The sequence below is a fragment of the Nycticebus coucang genome, chromosome 8, assembly GCF_027406575.1.
Source record: "Nycticebus coucang isolate mNycCou1 chromosome 8, mNycCou1.pri, whole genome shotgun sequence".
Classification (NCBI taxonomy): Eukaryota; Metazoa; Chordata; class Mammalia; order Primates; family Lorisidae; genus Nycticebus; species Nycticebus coucang.
This window is the reverse complement of record NC_069787.1, coordinates 122,428,997-122,444,573: the sequence shown is the minus strand read 5'-3', so window position 1 is coordinate 122,444,573 and position 15,577 is coordinate 122,428,997. Positions and strand designations below refer to the sequence as shown.

The window sequence follows — 15,577 nt, the reverse complement described above, 5'->3', positions numbered from 1 at the left end:
AGGTATGATATCAAATATAATTTTAAAATAAACTAATTATTGAAAAGAATTATGTCAATTTGAAGAATTGCTAATAAATGTGAACTTTTATTGAATTAATGATGTTAATGCTTAGAATAGAAATGAATACCTTAAAAAATAGCTTGGCCTCCCAAAGTTTTGGGATTATAGGATGAACCACTGCACCTGCCCTATAATATGTATTCTTGTGTTTGATGCATGTATTCTTTTCACTCAATATTATATTTATGTGATTTACCCATATTATAATCTACAGACATAATTGTTCATTTCATTGATGTATAATATTCCATTGTATGAACATGCCACAATTTGTCTATTCTAAAAAGAGATTGTGTGGTGTTATTGAGTAGTGTTTCTGTGTATATAACTCTTTTTTTTTTTTTTTGAGATGGAGTCTCACCCTGGTAAAGTGCTGTGGTGTCACAGCTCACAGCAACCTCCAACTTTTTGGGCTTAAGAGATTTTCTTGTCTCAGCCTCCCAAGTAGCTGGGACTACAGGCACCCACCACAACGCCCTCTATTTTTTGGTTGTAGTTGTCATTGTTGTTTGGCAGGCCCGGCCTAGATTCGAACCCACCAGCTAGGATGTATGTGGCTGGCACCCTAGCTGCTGAGCCACAGGCGCCGAGCTGTATGTGTATATAACTTTTAGTGGACGTAGGTACACATTTCTGATGGGTAAAAATGTTTAAGAGTAGAATTGTTGGGCCATAGGAAATACATAGTACAAGTATATTCTGCCAAACAATTTTCCAAAGTGGTTGAGCCAGTTTTCCCTTCTATCAGCAGTGACAGAGTTCTAATATCCCCTACTATACAACTTTTAAGACAGTTAATGATGAAGTCAGTTTGTAGATCTTATTTTTACAAAGAGAATGGATAAAATCTAAGTGAAATTCTTTTTTGGACTTAAGTGAAATATATTTGAACTTTATTTTTTTTATGGTGAAATTTGCTCTTTTGCTCCATTCCAAGAATTATAGTATAACTTTTTTAAAAATCTCTAATATAATTTCACACTTTTTGCAAATTTATTAGTAGAAAGAACTCTTTCATGTCCTTTATCCAGATTCTCTAATTGTTAACATTTAGCTCTACTTACTTTATTCTTTTTTATTAAATCATAGCTGTGTACATTGATATGATCATGGGGCATCATTCACTAGCTTCACAGACCGTTTACCAAGTTTCACATATACCCTTGTAAGATGTACCACTGGTGTAATCCCACCAATCCCCTTTGTTCTTTTTCTATTACATTTTTCATGTAAAACATTTGAGAGTAATTTGTACATGTGTGAGAGTGATGCTTCATTTTAACCATACTTATTCAGGGTTAATCAAAGCCTTAAGTTCTTAGTCGTATTTCTTGATGATTAGGAAAAAAAATAAAGTCTTATGTTCTTTTAAATGTAAAGCAAACAAATTAGTAAGTTTGGATTTTTGATACTATTTATTAAGAAAGGTTGGAGTTTTTTGAAGTGGAAATTTAGTTGCACTTAGAGCTATCTACATTTCTTACAAATACTGAACTTTCAGTTTTCCCTAAATATTGTTAGTAAACCATTGGGCGAGTTGGGCCTTTTGTAAATTGATTCTTATACCAGCTACACTAATATGGTACTTGTAACTGTTATGAGTCAATAATGAAATTAAGGGTTTTTTTTAGGAACTTACATATGCTTGCAGTAAAATATTTCATAAGTCATAAATTAAAATACTTTTTTGTTTTTATATTGCAGATTGGTTTTTCCGCAGCAGATGCAGTAACAGGACTGAAATTGGTAGAAGAGGGAGTACCCAAAGAACATTTAGCCTTATTGGCAGTTCCAATGGTTCCTCTGCAGATAATATTGCCTCTGATTATCAGCAAATACACTGCAGGTCCCCAGCCACTAAATATATTTTACAAAGCCATGCCCTACAGGTAAAAATGAAATAAAGCCTTGCTAAATAAGAAAGGTTAAGGCTTGGTGCCTGTGGCTGAAGCGGCTAAGGCACCAGACATATACACCTGAGCTGGTGGGTTTGAATCCAGCCCAGGCCTGCCAAACAACAATGATGGCTGCAACAAAAAATAGCCTGGCATTGTGGCAGGCCCTTGTAGTCCCAGCTACTTGGGAGGCAAGGCAGGAGAATCACTTGAGCCCAGGAGTTGGAGGTTGCTGTGAGCTGTGATGCCATAGCACTCTACCCAGGGCGACAGCTTGAGGATCTGTCTCAAAAAAAAAAAAAAAGGTTAAAATGAGTATCACTAATATCTGAGTGCAGAGTATATATGGCAAAATTCTTGAAAAGTATCTTCATGGGCGGCACCTGTGGCTCAAAGGGGTAGGGCACCGGCCCCATTTACCAGAGGTGGTGGGTTCAAACCCAGCCCCGGCCAAAAAAAAAAAGGATAGATAATAAAGACATTTTGTATGTCTCTTTAAAAAAAAAAAAAGTATCTTCAATTTCAGTATCATTCATATGCTCTTTTATCTCATTTTAACCTCTTACCAGGCTTTTAACAGGTTTCTTTCATGTGGTAAGCACACAGATTTTGTTTTTGTTGTTGTTTAACCTAAAATGGAAGTAAACTCAGTGTCTCTTTCCTTTCCTACAGGTTATTGCTTGGATTAGAATATGCCCTGCTGGTATGGTGGACTTCTAAAGTGGAGCATCAAGGGGGATTCCCTATATATTACTATATAGTAGTGCTGCTGAGTTACGCATTGCATCAGGTAAGCTTGATGTGGTTTTCTCAGAAAGTAAACTGTTTTGTGTAAAATGAAGAAAATTTTCTATAGTTGCTTAAAAAGGATGTAAATAAATTTTAAGATTTATGAATTTGATGCTGAAGAAATTTTTCGATGGCTTTAAAATTATTTTAAACCTTATGGCTTTTGATATAATGAGTTCTGTTCACTTTCTCTGAAAAAGAGAGCTCCTTATTCATTCTTTCATTTTTTAAAATTCCTTCAACTAGTATTTGTTACATTTCAGAATTGATTCCAAAGCCAGCTAATTCTACTCTTGCTAAGCATTCCTTGCTTTATCCCTAGATTAGGATTCTTTGTTTCTGTAAATCCTAAATCTTTTCAGAAAGTATTGAGAAATAATGATGGCTACTGGATTAGAGGTCCCAGGTTCCTGGCTTAGCTTTTGTATTAAAGTTATGACATTCTCTTTGTGATTTCAAAAGCCATGTGTTAGATTGCTTTTTCTCTTTTTGTTAAATAAGTTTATAATCTCTAAAAGAAGTAATTTCTGCTTTAGCTTTACCTAAGCTGCTCTTGTAGAATGGAGTTTTTTTATTCTGGAAGCAAGTGACTCAAGTAAATAACAGAGACCCAGCAGTAACCTTTGGGACTCAACTATAATTATTGCTAATTCTAAATAATAGTATTTCAGAGTGACTTTAGACTTTTCTCTTGAACCTACTCTAAACCCTTTGAAAGTTATATTTATTCACTTTGACTTAGTTGTTAACTGAATCCTGAAAATATAGCTTCTAGGAAATCTTAGTAGTTTTATGCATATAGTAAATCATTTAGGAGAATTCTATAGTAGATCTTGTCTAACTAAGCTGTATATTTATAAAATCATTGAGGCCAGGCTCAAATATTTTTTTCTGTTTTGCATGTTTTTAGTTAATATGAGGAACATAATAGAAGTTAAAAGGAGTGCTTTAGCTCAGAGAATGCTTTACTATTTATCTGTATGATGTTATAGTCCAAAAATGACTTGTTTGGCTTTGGATTTTATTTGAGAATTTCCCAAAGTGTAGTCAGTGAACTCAACAGATGCTTTGTTGGGGGGAAGGCACAAGGCTAAGTAAATTTGAGAAGCAATGCATGACATAACTCCTCTACACATAGCACTTCAGTCGTTTCTTTGATAAATACTAAGCGAACACCTATTCCCTGCCAAAAGCCATTCTCAGTACTGAAATATAACTGAATAATTCATGCCAAAATACCTGTCCTCAAGGAGTTTATATCCTAAAGATTTCAGAAGACCTACAGTGAAAGAAACCTTTTTAATTTTGTGTGACCTAACATCACCCAGTCTTAGTTGCCTTCGGAACTCCTTTTTGTATGAACATCCTATGGAACAGTATTCAAAGGAATACTGTTTTGGAAATACAATTTATTTCCATCTTCCTAAGTGGAGAGTTGGTTCCTCCCTCTTAAGCACTTTTTGCCTCTTAAGGAGGTTTTTCTTTGTAGATTATCACATAAATTTTTTTTTTTTTTTTTTTTTTTTTTTTGTGGTTTTTGGCCAGGGCTGGGTTTGAACCCGCCACCTCCGGCATATGGGACCAGTGCCCTACTCCTTGAGCCACAGGCGCCGCCCGATTATCACATAAATTTTGAAATGTTATTTTTCTTATGTGGAAAAATATAATTATGAATTTATATTTCTTTGAATACTTGAGTGTTTACATGTATAATAAGTATAAACATAAATACACATATACCCAATATATATTTAGGTGTAGCATAAATGTGAAATTTTCCCTTTTTCTATATGCTTTCTTCAATATCACCTCACCTGTCAGTTTCTCTATTGGGCCTTCCTTGACTACTCATTGTGATATTAATCTCTCATTTATTTATGCCCCAGTAGTATGATATGTGTACTTCTATTTACAGTACTTACTACATTTGACCATAATTGTTTATCCTTGTTTTACCAGCCTAGAATAAATTCATAGAGGTCATAGAAGACCTGTTTTTATTCATTGTTGCCTTTATTTATTTTTTTTTTTTGCAGTTTTTGGCCAGGGCTGGGTTTGAACCCACCACCTCCAGCATATGAGGCTGGTGCCCTACTCCTTTGAGCCACAGGCGCTGCCCCGTATTGCCATTATCTTAAAGCCTGGCTTACCAGAGATGCTAGATAAACATTTGTTGAATTGAGTTTAATAACAGTTGTGAAAATTAATTCAGGTTTATGATTTTGATGTTCTTAATTTAGACCATAGCTGTATAAGTCTAATCACATTAATGATATTTTACATTTTCCCTGTAGGTGACATTGTACAGCATGTACGTTTCTATAATGGCTTTCAATGCAAAAGTTAGTGATCCACTTATTGGAGGAACATACATGACCCTTTTAAATACTGTATCCAATCTAGGGGGAAACTGGCCTTCGACAGTAGCTCTTTGGCTGGTGGATCCCCTCACCGTGAAAGAGTGTGCAGGAGCATCAAATCAGAATTGCCGAGCACCTGATGCTGTTGAGGTATGTTTTGATTTTAGATAACATTACACTTATATTAAGATATTAGAGCAAGGTGTTGTGGTGGCTCATGCCTGTAGTCCTAGCTATTTGGGAGGCTGCAGCCTTGAACTGCTGGCCTACAGTGAGCTATGATTTTTTTTTTTTTTTTTTTTTGGCCGGGATTGGGTTTGAACCCGCCACCTCCAGCATATGGGACTGGTGCCCTACTCCTTGAGCCACAGGCTCCGCCCAGTGAGCTATGATTGTACTTCAGCCTGGGCAACAGAGGGAAACCAACAAAAAATAGAAAGGGTATTAATTTACTTGTTTTGCCTCTAGAAGTATTATATATTTTCTTTAAATCATATCTGTCTATAGTTGCTAGTGTAGAAACCTACTTATATTTTTTGTTTCTCATCACAACTGGGGGTGATAATACATTCAAATCAGCAAGAGTATCTCACTAAACGGTGCTTCTTAGCATTGGAGAGGCAATCTTTCCCACACCTTGGGGATCACTATCCTACACAGTAGGCAAACTAGACATAAATAATAGATGTGTAAATGTATAATTAATATATGTAGCTAAGTTTTATAATGTTGGGGGGAAGGAATTTCCATTGGCTATTCATATAACAATTATAGCTAAAACTGAATGGTTTATTGATAAATTATTTCAGAGTAACATTAGTTCTTTGCTAGAGTAGATTCAGTAGAAATTTCTTTACATTTGCAAATATGAAGAGCTGCATCTTGCTTAGAACAAGATTTGAAAATTGTTTTTAATCCTGTCATCAGCATTAGAGAGTTTAAGATATAATAACATATTTTGTCATTTGGAATTAAGTCAAATATTGAAATATTTTCAGAAAAATATATTTTGATTAATACTTTATAAAGTAGAAACATGGTAATTACTGAATTCTTTTGTTTTGAAATTGTGGAATATTTATTATAATTTTCTTTTTACAGCTTTGCAAAAAACTTGGTGGCTCATGTGTTACAACACTGGATGGTTATTATGTGGAGTCCATTATTTGTGTTTTGATTGGATTTAGTTGGTGGTTCTTTTTTGGTCCAAAATTTAAAAAGTTACAGGATGAAGGACCATCTTCATGGAAGTGCAAAAGGAGCAATTAATGTATACACTACTGGACATTCTAGAAAGGTAATTATAGTTTAGTTTTAATTCAGAGAGCTATGATAATCAATGCACAGGACTATAAAATACTATTTTAAGCAAGGAAATTAATACAAAATGCCAAATGATCAAAAGATAGAGACCTCTTTGTATATTTGATCATATTTTTCCTTGCTTTGTTGATGTATTTAAAGTTTACTTAAGGTCAGGAAATTGGTTCTAAAAAAACTTTTTTTGACCTTGTTATTTGATTTATAACTTTTTAATTAACTGACCAAAGCAAATTTTAAGCTGCAATTCATAGTCGTGGGTGGTGACCATGCAGCCAAGTATTGTTACTGATACCTATCATTGAACTCTATTTAAAATCTGGTACTATATAGTTAATGGAAATGAGCTTGATATTCAGCTGCTATCTACACTAGTCTGACTTCGTTGGCAGTTAAGGTCTTAATTTGAATTGTAAATTGCTTCAATTTTACCTGGTATTTGCTGAGAAGAGGATGTAGACTACTGAAATGTCATTTTAGTTGTTATTTTTCTGACCATAACCACATTGTATAAATCAATCTGTGTTTAAAAGACTATTTTAAATGTATTTCCTGCTTTTGTAAGCATTAAAGATTTGTAAGAAGATTATTCACACTATTTTTTATAAAATAAAAGCTATGACTTTTAATTTCTTGATTCCTCTTGCCCTTCCCCCCCCAACCCCCTTTTGGGAAGACGTTTTGATTCCTTGTTAACTTTTAACCTAAAGCTTACATATGTTTTTTGTCACAAGCATTTCATGGCACACAGACAGCTAATGAGGGGATCAAATTTAGTGTTGTATGTATGTTCACAGAAAAGTTCTGGGAATAAAAATTGAATTTTATTCTTCAAGTATTTTTTTTTAATTAAGGAGAGAAAAAACAGTACAGCTTTCCAATTAAGTAAAATTTAAATGAGTAGTTCCATAATTTTAAAAACTAATATTTTAAAGAGAGAGACAAAGATATTGTGTGCCTTTGACAAATAAATCATGTGGTAGAACAATGTTTCTAATTCAGCACTTTACTACTCACAGTTATTTTATGCCAAATCAGGTACTGTATTTTCATTTATGAAAACTCAGCCTTTTATTTGTAAACTAGAGTTTCCAGTGGACAATTGCTGTTCCAGAAGAATTAAGCTTTGGAGTATTTCAGCAATTTCCAACATATCATGTACATCCAGTGATAAGGTTCTTTGCATATTTTGTTATGTATTACTTTGACACATTAGAGATTATATAAATCCTTCAGAAGTTAGCAAAAAAGAGATTAAGTTATGAGTCTTAATTTTATGTTTGTGGGAAAATATATACTAATACCTGATTTTGTTAATTTTATAAGATACATTAAATTTAAAGTGGGGTTTTTATAAGTAATGGAGAATAAAATGAGTAGGAGAAAATAGCATCTGAAGAAAAATAAGGGCAGTGGTCTGTAGAACTCATGCAGTGCTGTTGGAAAGGCTGTGTTGGGCATCCATGTCTCCTGGAAAAATATTCATCCTAGAGCAGCGGTTCTCAACCTGTGGGTCGCGACCCCTTTGTAACAATGAAAATACATCGCGGCATTAGGGAGGTTGAGAACCACTGTCCTAGAGGCAAGTAGGCTACACCAAACTATAGACTACAGTACTTTGTCACGTGGTTGTCCATTATCATGTATTATAATCAAAATGTCTACTTAAATAAATGAAGAAAAGAGCCCACTTAACTCTTACACATGAAACATATTTTGATTTTTAATTTTCAGATTAAGAAGCTCAGATTGCCTTAACAACCGTTTATTTTTCCCATTATATTATTACAAATTATGCATACTTTAAAACATAGTTTTAAGTTCTATACATCTTTAATGACTTGAAGTGTTAAAATATATTTTAAGCCCTTAACTGTAAGGCGAACGCCATTAATTGCATTTACTCTAGAAATAAACAAAAACTTATTTTTAATTGTAATCATTGGTAATTAGGGTAGAGTTTACAATGCATGCCAAAAAATACTATTAATATGGGTGGCACCCGTAGCTCTGTGAGTAGGGCGCCGGCCACATAACCGAGGCTGGCGGGTTCGAACTTGGCCCGGGCCAGCTAAAACAACAATGACAAGTGCAACAACAAAAAAATAGCCAGGCATCGTGGTGGGCGCCTGTAGTCCCAGCTACTTGGAAGGCTGAGGCAAGAGAATCACTTAAGCCCAAGAGTTTGAGGTTGCTGTGAGCTGTGATGCCATGGCACTCTACCCAGGGTGATAGCTTGAGACTCTGTCTCAAAAAAAAAAAAACGACTATTAATAGCTAACAACCATGTTGCATACATTAATCATTAATGTTATTTAAAAATGATCTGCCTGAATCTGAGAATCTAATCATTGTAATACTAGAAAATACTACCCTATTTTTGTATGTGTTTTTCTTGAATGATTAATTCTGAAAAGTTAAACTCTATCCTCTAATAAAATGGGCAGATATTAACTCCTACTGTTAATGTATTATGTTTACTGGCTAATATTAGATAGAACATATATTTCTTTATGTCACAATATCTGTCTGTGTGGGTTGGTTATAACATGTATATGCCTGAGTTTTAAAAGGTTACAGCTAAAACTAAAACCACAAACTCCCTCCATTGTAAATATTTTAATTTTGATTGATTAATCTTATGTTTGTTCAACACCTTAAAAGAGTGCTTTATGTTTTTATATTAACCCTTTAAATCTAAACCTATAATGTAAAGTTATTGTTGGATTTCATCCCTTTATTGCAAAGGTTTTTATCCAAAACAGATGTCAGTGGGGCTGGGCCCCTGAAACCCCTAAATTGGTTTGCAAAACTCTGGATGTATAATTTTTGTTTTCTGAACAGAGTAAAATCTTGAATGGGCTGTAATCCAAAAACTGTGGGTTGTTCATAATCACAAATCTAAAATAATACTTATGAAATTGTTTGAAGATTTCTGAAAAAAATGTTGAAAAATATCAATGATGAAAACTGGAAAACGGCTTCGTGCCTGTGGCTCAAGCAGCTAAGGCGCCAGCCACATACACCTGAGCTGGCGGGTTCAAATCCAGCCCGGGCCCGCCAAACAACAATGACGGCTGCAACCAAAAAACAGCCGGGAGTTGTGGCAGGCACCTGTGGTCCCAACTACTTGGGAGGTGGATGCAAGAGAATCGCTTGAGCCCAGGAGTTTGAGGTTGCTGTGAGCTGTGATGTTACGGTACTCTACCCAGGGTGACAGTTTGAGGCTCTGTCTCAAAAAATAAAAAAGAAAAAAAAAGAAAACTGGAAAACCTCTGCATTTATAGTACTACATTGCACTTGAAACCTTGAAAGGGTAGGTAACACATTACTGGTAAAAGGGACACCATAAGGATGAATTGTATCCTACAAAAGACTTAGTATTTCATTTTTTTCTATGTGACTTTTATTTTGCCTTGTTAACAGAAACCCAAAAAAGTATGTTGCTTTATACTAAATGGTTGAGATCATTATTAAATATAAAAGATGATTAAGTGCTAGAATTAAGGTTCACACCTGTAATTCTAGCACTGTGGGAGGCCGAGGCAGGTGGATTACTTGAGTGCAGGAGTTCAAGACCAGCCTGAGCAAGAGTGGGACCCTGTCTCTACCAAAAATGGAAAAACTAGCTGAGTGTCATGGCAGGTGTCTGTAGTGCCAGCTACTTGGGAGGCTGAGGCAGGAGGATCACTTAAGCCTAGGTGTTTGAAGTTGCTGTGAGCTTGGATGCCACAGCACTCTACCCAGGGCACAGAGTGAGACTCTTTGTCAAAAATAATAAATAAATAATTAAAATTAAAAAATGACTAAATTTGTTTTTGTATTTTGGAGGATTATGTTTTTCCAAGTAGTTAAGAATTACTAAAGCTATATAACACAAACCCTGCTAAAAAATAAACAACTTAGTGGGAATGTTCTGTGCCCATTTCCAAAATATGTTTTACCTTAATATTAGAGAGAGAAAACAAATCTTTAAAATAATTTCATCAAAACTATGATTAATGTATTTAATGAGAGCCATTTTAGTTACAGAAGGGAAGCTCATAATTGTAACTGCTGAGACTTTTTAAAACAAATGTGTTTAGTAAATAGCAAAGCATAATTACTTATTATAGGCCATGTTATTTTCTATTTCAGCTTTTATCTGCCTGATTTGATAGTGCCAAATTTTTAATGTAATCAGCATTTAGTTTGGGACTAAGAGCTCTTCCATTTACTATCATTGATGTTTGTTTTACTGTGAGGAAGAGAAATGGGCATTTTGTAGTAAAAATTCTATGATTATCTCTTAAAAACATTTTGTCCAAGTATATCATTAGAGAGATCATAACAAAGGATCAGCAATATTAATTTGCATAGCTCATATGAAGTCTTGAATCATTTAGAAAAAACCTACAGTTTAATAGTTTTTCGTTTTGTTTTGTTTTTGTTTGTTTTTTTTGCAGTTTTTGGCCCGGGCTGGGTTTGAACCCGCCACCTCCAGCATATGGGGCCAGTGCCCTACCCCATTTGAGCCACAGGTGCTGCCCCAGTTTAATAGTTTTTTATTTTCAACATAGACAACACAACTTTGTAACAATTTTGTGGCAAGAATAATGATTAAATAGCAGGATGCAAATAAACAAGGTACTGGTATAATTAGTAGGGAATTATCATTAAGTATCTAAAATTTAGTACTGTAAACAGTTAATCACTAATATAAAATACAAATATTAAAGCCTATTTTTATTTCCCTTGAAATGACCTTAATTGTTGGAAAAGTTTAATTTTACAGTAATAGTTAATGAAATTGAATCTTTTTATTACATGCACCTATAAAGTTAGGAAAATACAAATTTGAAACAAAATTTGATATTTTAAAAAGTTTGGCATATTTGATAAATTTCCACTTTGGAATTATATTGATGAATCTATATTGTTCTCTGATACTGCATTGATAAGAATTAGTATAGGGCGGCGCCTGTGGCTCAGTCGGTAAGGCGCCGGCCCCATATACCGAGGGTGGTGGGTTCAAACCCGGCCCCGGCTGAACTGCAACCAAAAAATAGCCGGGCATTGTGGCAGGCGCCTGTAGTCCCAGCTACTCGGCTGAGGCAAGAGAATCACTTAAGCCCAGGAGTTGGAGGTTGCTGTGAGCTGTATGATGCCATGGCACTCTACCAAGGGCCATAAAGTGAAACTCTGTCTCTCCAAAAAAAAAAAGAATTAGTATAAATTGGGCGGCACCTGTGGCTCAATCGGTAGAGCGCCGGCCCCATATACCGAGGGTGGCGGGTTCAAACCCGGCCCCGGCCAAACTGCAACCAAAAAATAGCCGGGCGTTGTGGCGGGCGCCTGTAGTCCCAGCTACTCGGGAGGCTGAGGCAAGAGAATCGCTTAAGCCCAGGAGTTGGAGGTTGCTGTGAGCTGTGTGAGGCCACGGCACTCTACCGAGGGCCATAAAGTGAAACTCTGTCTCTACAAAAAAAAAAAAAAGAATTAGTATAAATTGAAAAAAAACCTCAATGTTGAAAGCTGTCATTGTTGAAATCTTTAAGAAATTATTGTGCCCATGTACAGATTTGAATTCAAAATAGGGCACAATCATTTTTGGAAGATCTATCATTAGCCTTGATGGTTTTGTGTTGTTTAAGTGTTTCAAGTATATGTGAAATGTTTAGTTATATTTTATTAACTTATTAAAAGTTGTACATTAAACATTAATTTTTATGCACTGTATAAGTAATATATTTGGAATATATTTGACATGATTCTCTGGATTTTTACGTGAAGGATTACTTAAATGCTTAAAATGATTGTTACACAATCGATCTCTAAAAAATAAAACATTAATGAAATACTTTGTTTTCCTTTTTATTAACAGATGAATTTACTTTCAAATCAGTCATGTTAAAATTACAGGAGATTGGCATAATTAGTAACAACTATGGTAATTTCAAGTCACATGTACTTACTATAAACCTTTTCTCTTTTTTTATATTTCAGGTCAGTGTGAGAGTACAACCTCTTTTTCTTTTTTAAATGAAGCCATCCTTAATTATTGTATCTTTTTTTAGAGAGAGACAGTCTTGCTTTGTTGCCCAGGGAGGAGTACAATGACATGACCATAGCTCACTGCAGCCTTGAACTCCCGAGCTCAAGCAGTCCTCCAGCTTCAGCCTCCCAAGTAGCTAGGACTATAGTCAGGGGTCACTATGCCCTAATAATTTTAAAACCTTTTTAAAGATAGGGCTCCCAAAGTGATGGGATTATAGGTGAGAGCCACCATGCCTGATCTGTTTGTATTTTTCATTAATAACCTGGGTAAAGGGAAGGGTAGTTAGAGGCATGACACTTTGCCTGTGATTATTCTTGGGATTATTGAGAATTTCACAGCTATGATCACACCACTGCACTCCAGCCTAGGCAACAAAGTGAGACTCTGTCTCTAAAGAAAAAATAATAAGCTAAAGAATATCACTGGAAATTTTTATTACAAAATCTCTTATTTTTAAAACATTTATATTTGGCTTCTTCAGTGGTTACAATTTGAAGTTTCTTAAAAGGATAATATAAAACTGTAAAGAAAATATTTTGTGTTTCTGTACAATTAGAGCTCTGGGCAAATTTTCCTGAAATTTGGGGCCTATGGTAAAAGAGAAGCCCTTGAAGTTAAATTATGACTGAATCGTTAGTGAGAAACCATCCAAAGTATATTAAATTGCTAGGATGGCTGTAAGAAAATAATACAGACTGGGTGACTTAAACAATGGAAACTTACTTTCTTACAATTCTGGAGGCTGGAAATCCAAAATCAAGGTGCCAGCAAGTTGGCTTTTTCCTGAAGCCTCCCCTGCTGGTTTGGAGACCAGCCAAGAGACCAGCTTCTCCTGAAGCCTCCTTTGCTGGTTTGGAGACCACCTTCTTGCTGTGTTCTCATATGATTCTTTCTCTGTGCTTATCTACACCTGGTGTCTTTTCCTCTTATAAGGACACTAGTTCTGTCTGCTTAGGGCCCTACCCTTATGACCTCACTTAGCCTTAATTACCTCTTCAAAGACCCTATCGCTAAATGCAGTCATTAGGATTTGGAGCTTCAACATAAGAATTTTGAGGAGACACAATTCATTCTGTAACACAAGGATCCTTCAGTGTGAACCTTGCAAGCAGGGATGAGACATCCCCGTGAAGGCATCTCCAGTTGTTGATCTGGAGACACTAGTCTTGTCTTCCCCTAGAGACATGCATTTATATTCCAAAAGGTAAGATCCTTTCCAAGTAGAATTTGTTTACACTAAGAAAGTAAAATTTCTCTTCCTCTTTTAGGAGGAGAGGAGGGGTTCTATACCACTGTCCTGTATTACAGCCAGATTCATATTCTTATGTTCTTCACCTACAGTACAAACTTCAATATACATAGGTCTAATCAGTCTGATAGGCTCTTACTGGTCTGGCTCACTCACAGGTGAGAACTGGGGTGCGAGGACCCAATGTTAGTTATGATAAGTAATAATCAAATCTGTTCCTGCTTTTGGGACAACATGAATGTAAAATTTTATGTTATTTCCTAGAATTTTATTCTAGTTCATATTTGTTGATATTATGGTTCAAAGCCTGGAATACTGAAATAAGGATCTTAGAACCAAGAGTTCTACCTCAAGTATTTGGATGTCTCTTTTATATTTTCTCCTAGCCTAAAGGAGGCAAATTCAAGTAATTCAAGTTAAAGTGACAATTTTTAAAACTCCACTCTTATAGGTAGAAGAAATTGTGAATGTAATATTTTAGTAGTGAGCTATGAATTGAGGCAAAAATTGGAAGGTTTATATGAAACAATCACACCCTGTAAGGAAATGTAAGTTATTACAAAGCACAAAGAAACCATTTGGGCCGGGCTCAGTGCCTCATGCCTGTAATCCTAATACTCTGAGAGGCTAAGGCAGGTGGATTGCCTGAGCTCAGGTGCTCGAGACCAGCCTGACTGAGCAAGCTCTGAGACCCCATCTCCACTAACAATAGAAAAACTAGCCGGGCATTGTGGTGGCACTTGTAGTCCTAGCTACTGGGAGGCTAAGACAGGAGGATCTCTTGAGCCCAAGAGTTTGAGGTTGCTGTGAGCTATGATGCCAGGGCACTTTCTACCCAGGGTGACTGAATGAGACTCTGACTCATAATAAGAAACCACTTGGGTCTTTTTTTTTGCAGAGGCGGGTGTGTATAAATGAAATGGTGACACCATTTCAAAATAAAACTTTTATAGTTTTTTGAATATTTTTGTGTGTTTATGAAGTGAACAGCTTCTAATGAAAAAAGGTTAAGTTTTTGTTTTTTAAATTCATTTATTTCCAATTGTAACTCAGTTTTTATATTGTTTATCAAATACTGCCAACACTGAGATTGACTTATATGTGGAATAGAATCTGTACAAAGGGTGCCAAAAAATGTATACACAAGAAAGGAAAGGACTGTATTAAAATTGTAATGTTCAACATATACCATAATAAAAGATCTATACAAGTCATGTTTGACTTAGCAATTACAAGAGGTACTCAAACTGGTTACCATTAGCATCCAGGCACTTCTGATTACGGCAAACTACTGCTTGAACAACACTGACCAAAGTGTCCACTTGTATTGCTGTCAATGCTGTTTCAATTTCTTCCCAAACTACCACCAGTGTAGCCAGTTATCCACAGTATACCCCATCCTGTAAGGACCACCATAGGTAGAAGTTAAGGGATGTACATTCCTTTGTCCTATCCATTGTCTGGCAAATTCTTGCCATGATGGAAGTGCAGTGGGGCACAATCTTGTTAGAAGTAAAAATGATCATTTCCCAAAAGTGTACAAATTGCAGGTGCAATGGAGGTATGTAGCATGTCTAGTTACACTTGACCAGTAACGATAACTTCCAAAAAGAATGACCCAATTAGTTCCCTTAATGACAGTCAACACCAGACTCTGAGGCTGTAAATTGCCTTTCACATGAATGTGGGAATTTTCTAGAGCTGTCACACAATTATGTCAGTACACTGTTCAGTTCAACGTAAACTATGCTTCATCAGACCAAGCTATTCTCCCCACAAACTCCTCATCATTTTGTACCATGTTTTGGAGCCATTCACAATGCTATACCCTTCAATCAGGATTGTCTTCGATCAGTACGTGTAA

At 35.6% G+C, this 15,577-nt stretch overlaps 1 protein-coding gene across 3 annotated transcripts in view; it reads left to right on the top strand.

Annotated features, from left to right (window-relative positions):
• The window catches only part of SLC33A1 (solute carrier family 33 member 1), a 29,956-nt gene extending 17,698 nt beyond the window's left edge, over positions 1-12,258 (top strand). The window contains exons 3-7 of one of the 3 annotated variants that reach the window (XM_053598886.1): positions 1,768-1,952; positions 2,631-2,748; positions 5,042-5,058; positions 5,151-5,257; positions 6,209-6,345. In XM_053598886.1, coding sequence (XP_053454861.1) covers positions 1,768-1,952; positions 2,631-2,748; positions 5,042-5,058; positions 5,151-5,247 — 417 coding nt within the window. In that variant the 3' untranslated portion in view covers positions 5,248-5,257; positions 6,209-6,345. Of the gene's footprint in view, positions 1-1,767; positions 1,953-2,630; positions 2,749-5,041; positions 5,258-6,208 lie in introns of all 3 variants that reach the window. The other 2 variants (XM_053598884.1, XM_053598887.1) reach the window with 2 other exon arrangements.
• The last annotated feature ends 3,319 nt before the right edge of the window (positions 12,259-15,577 follow it).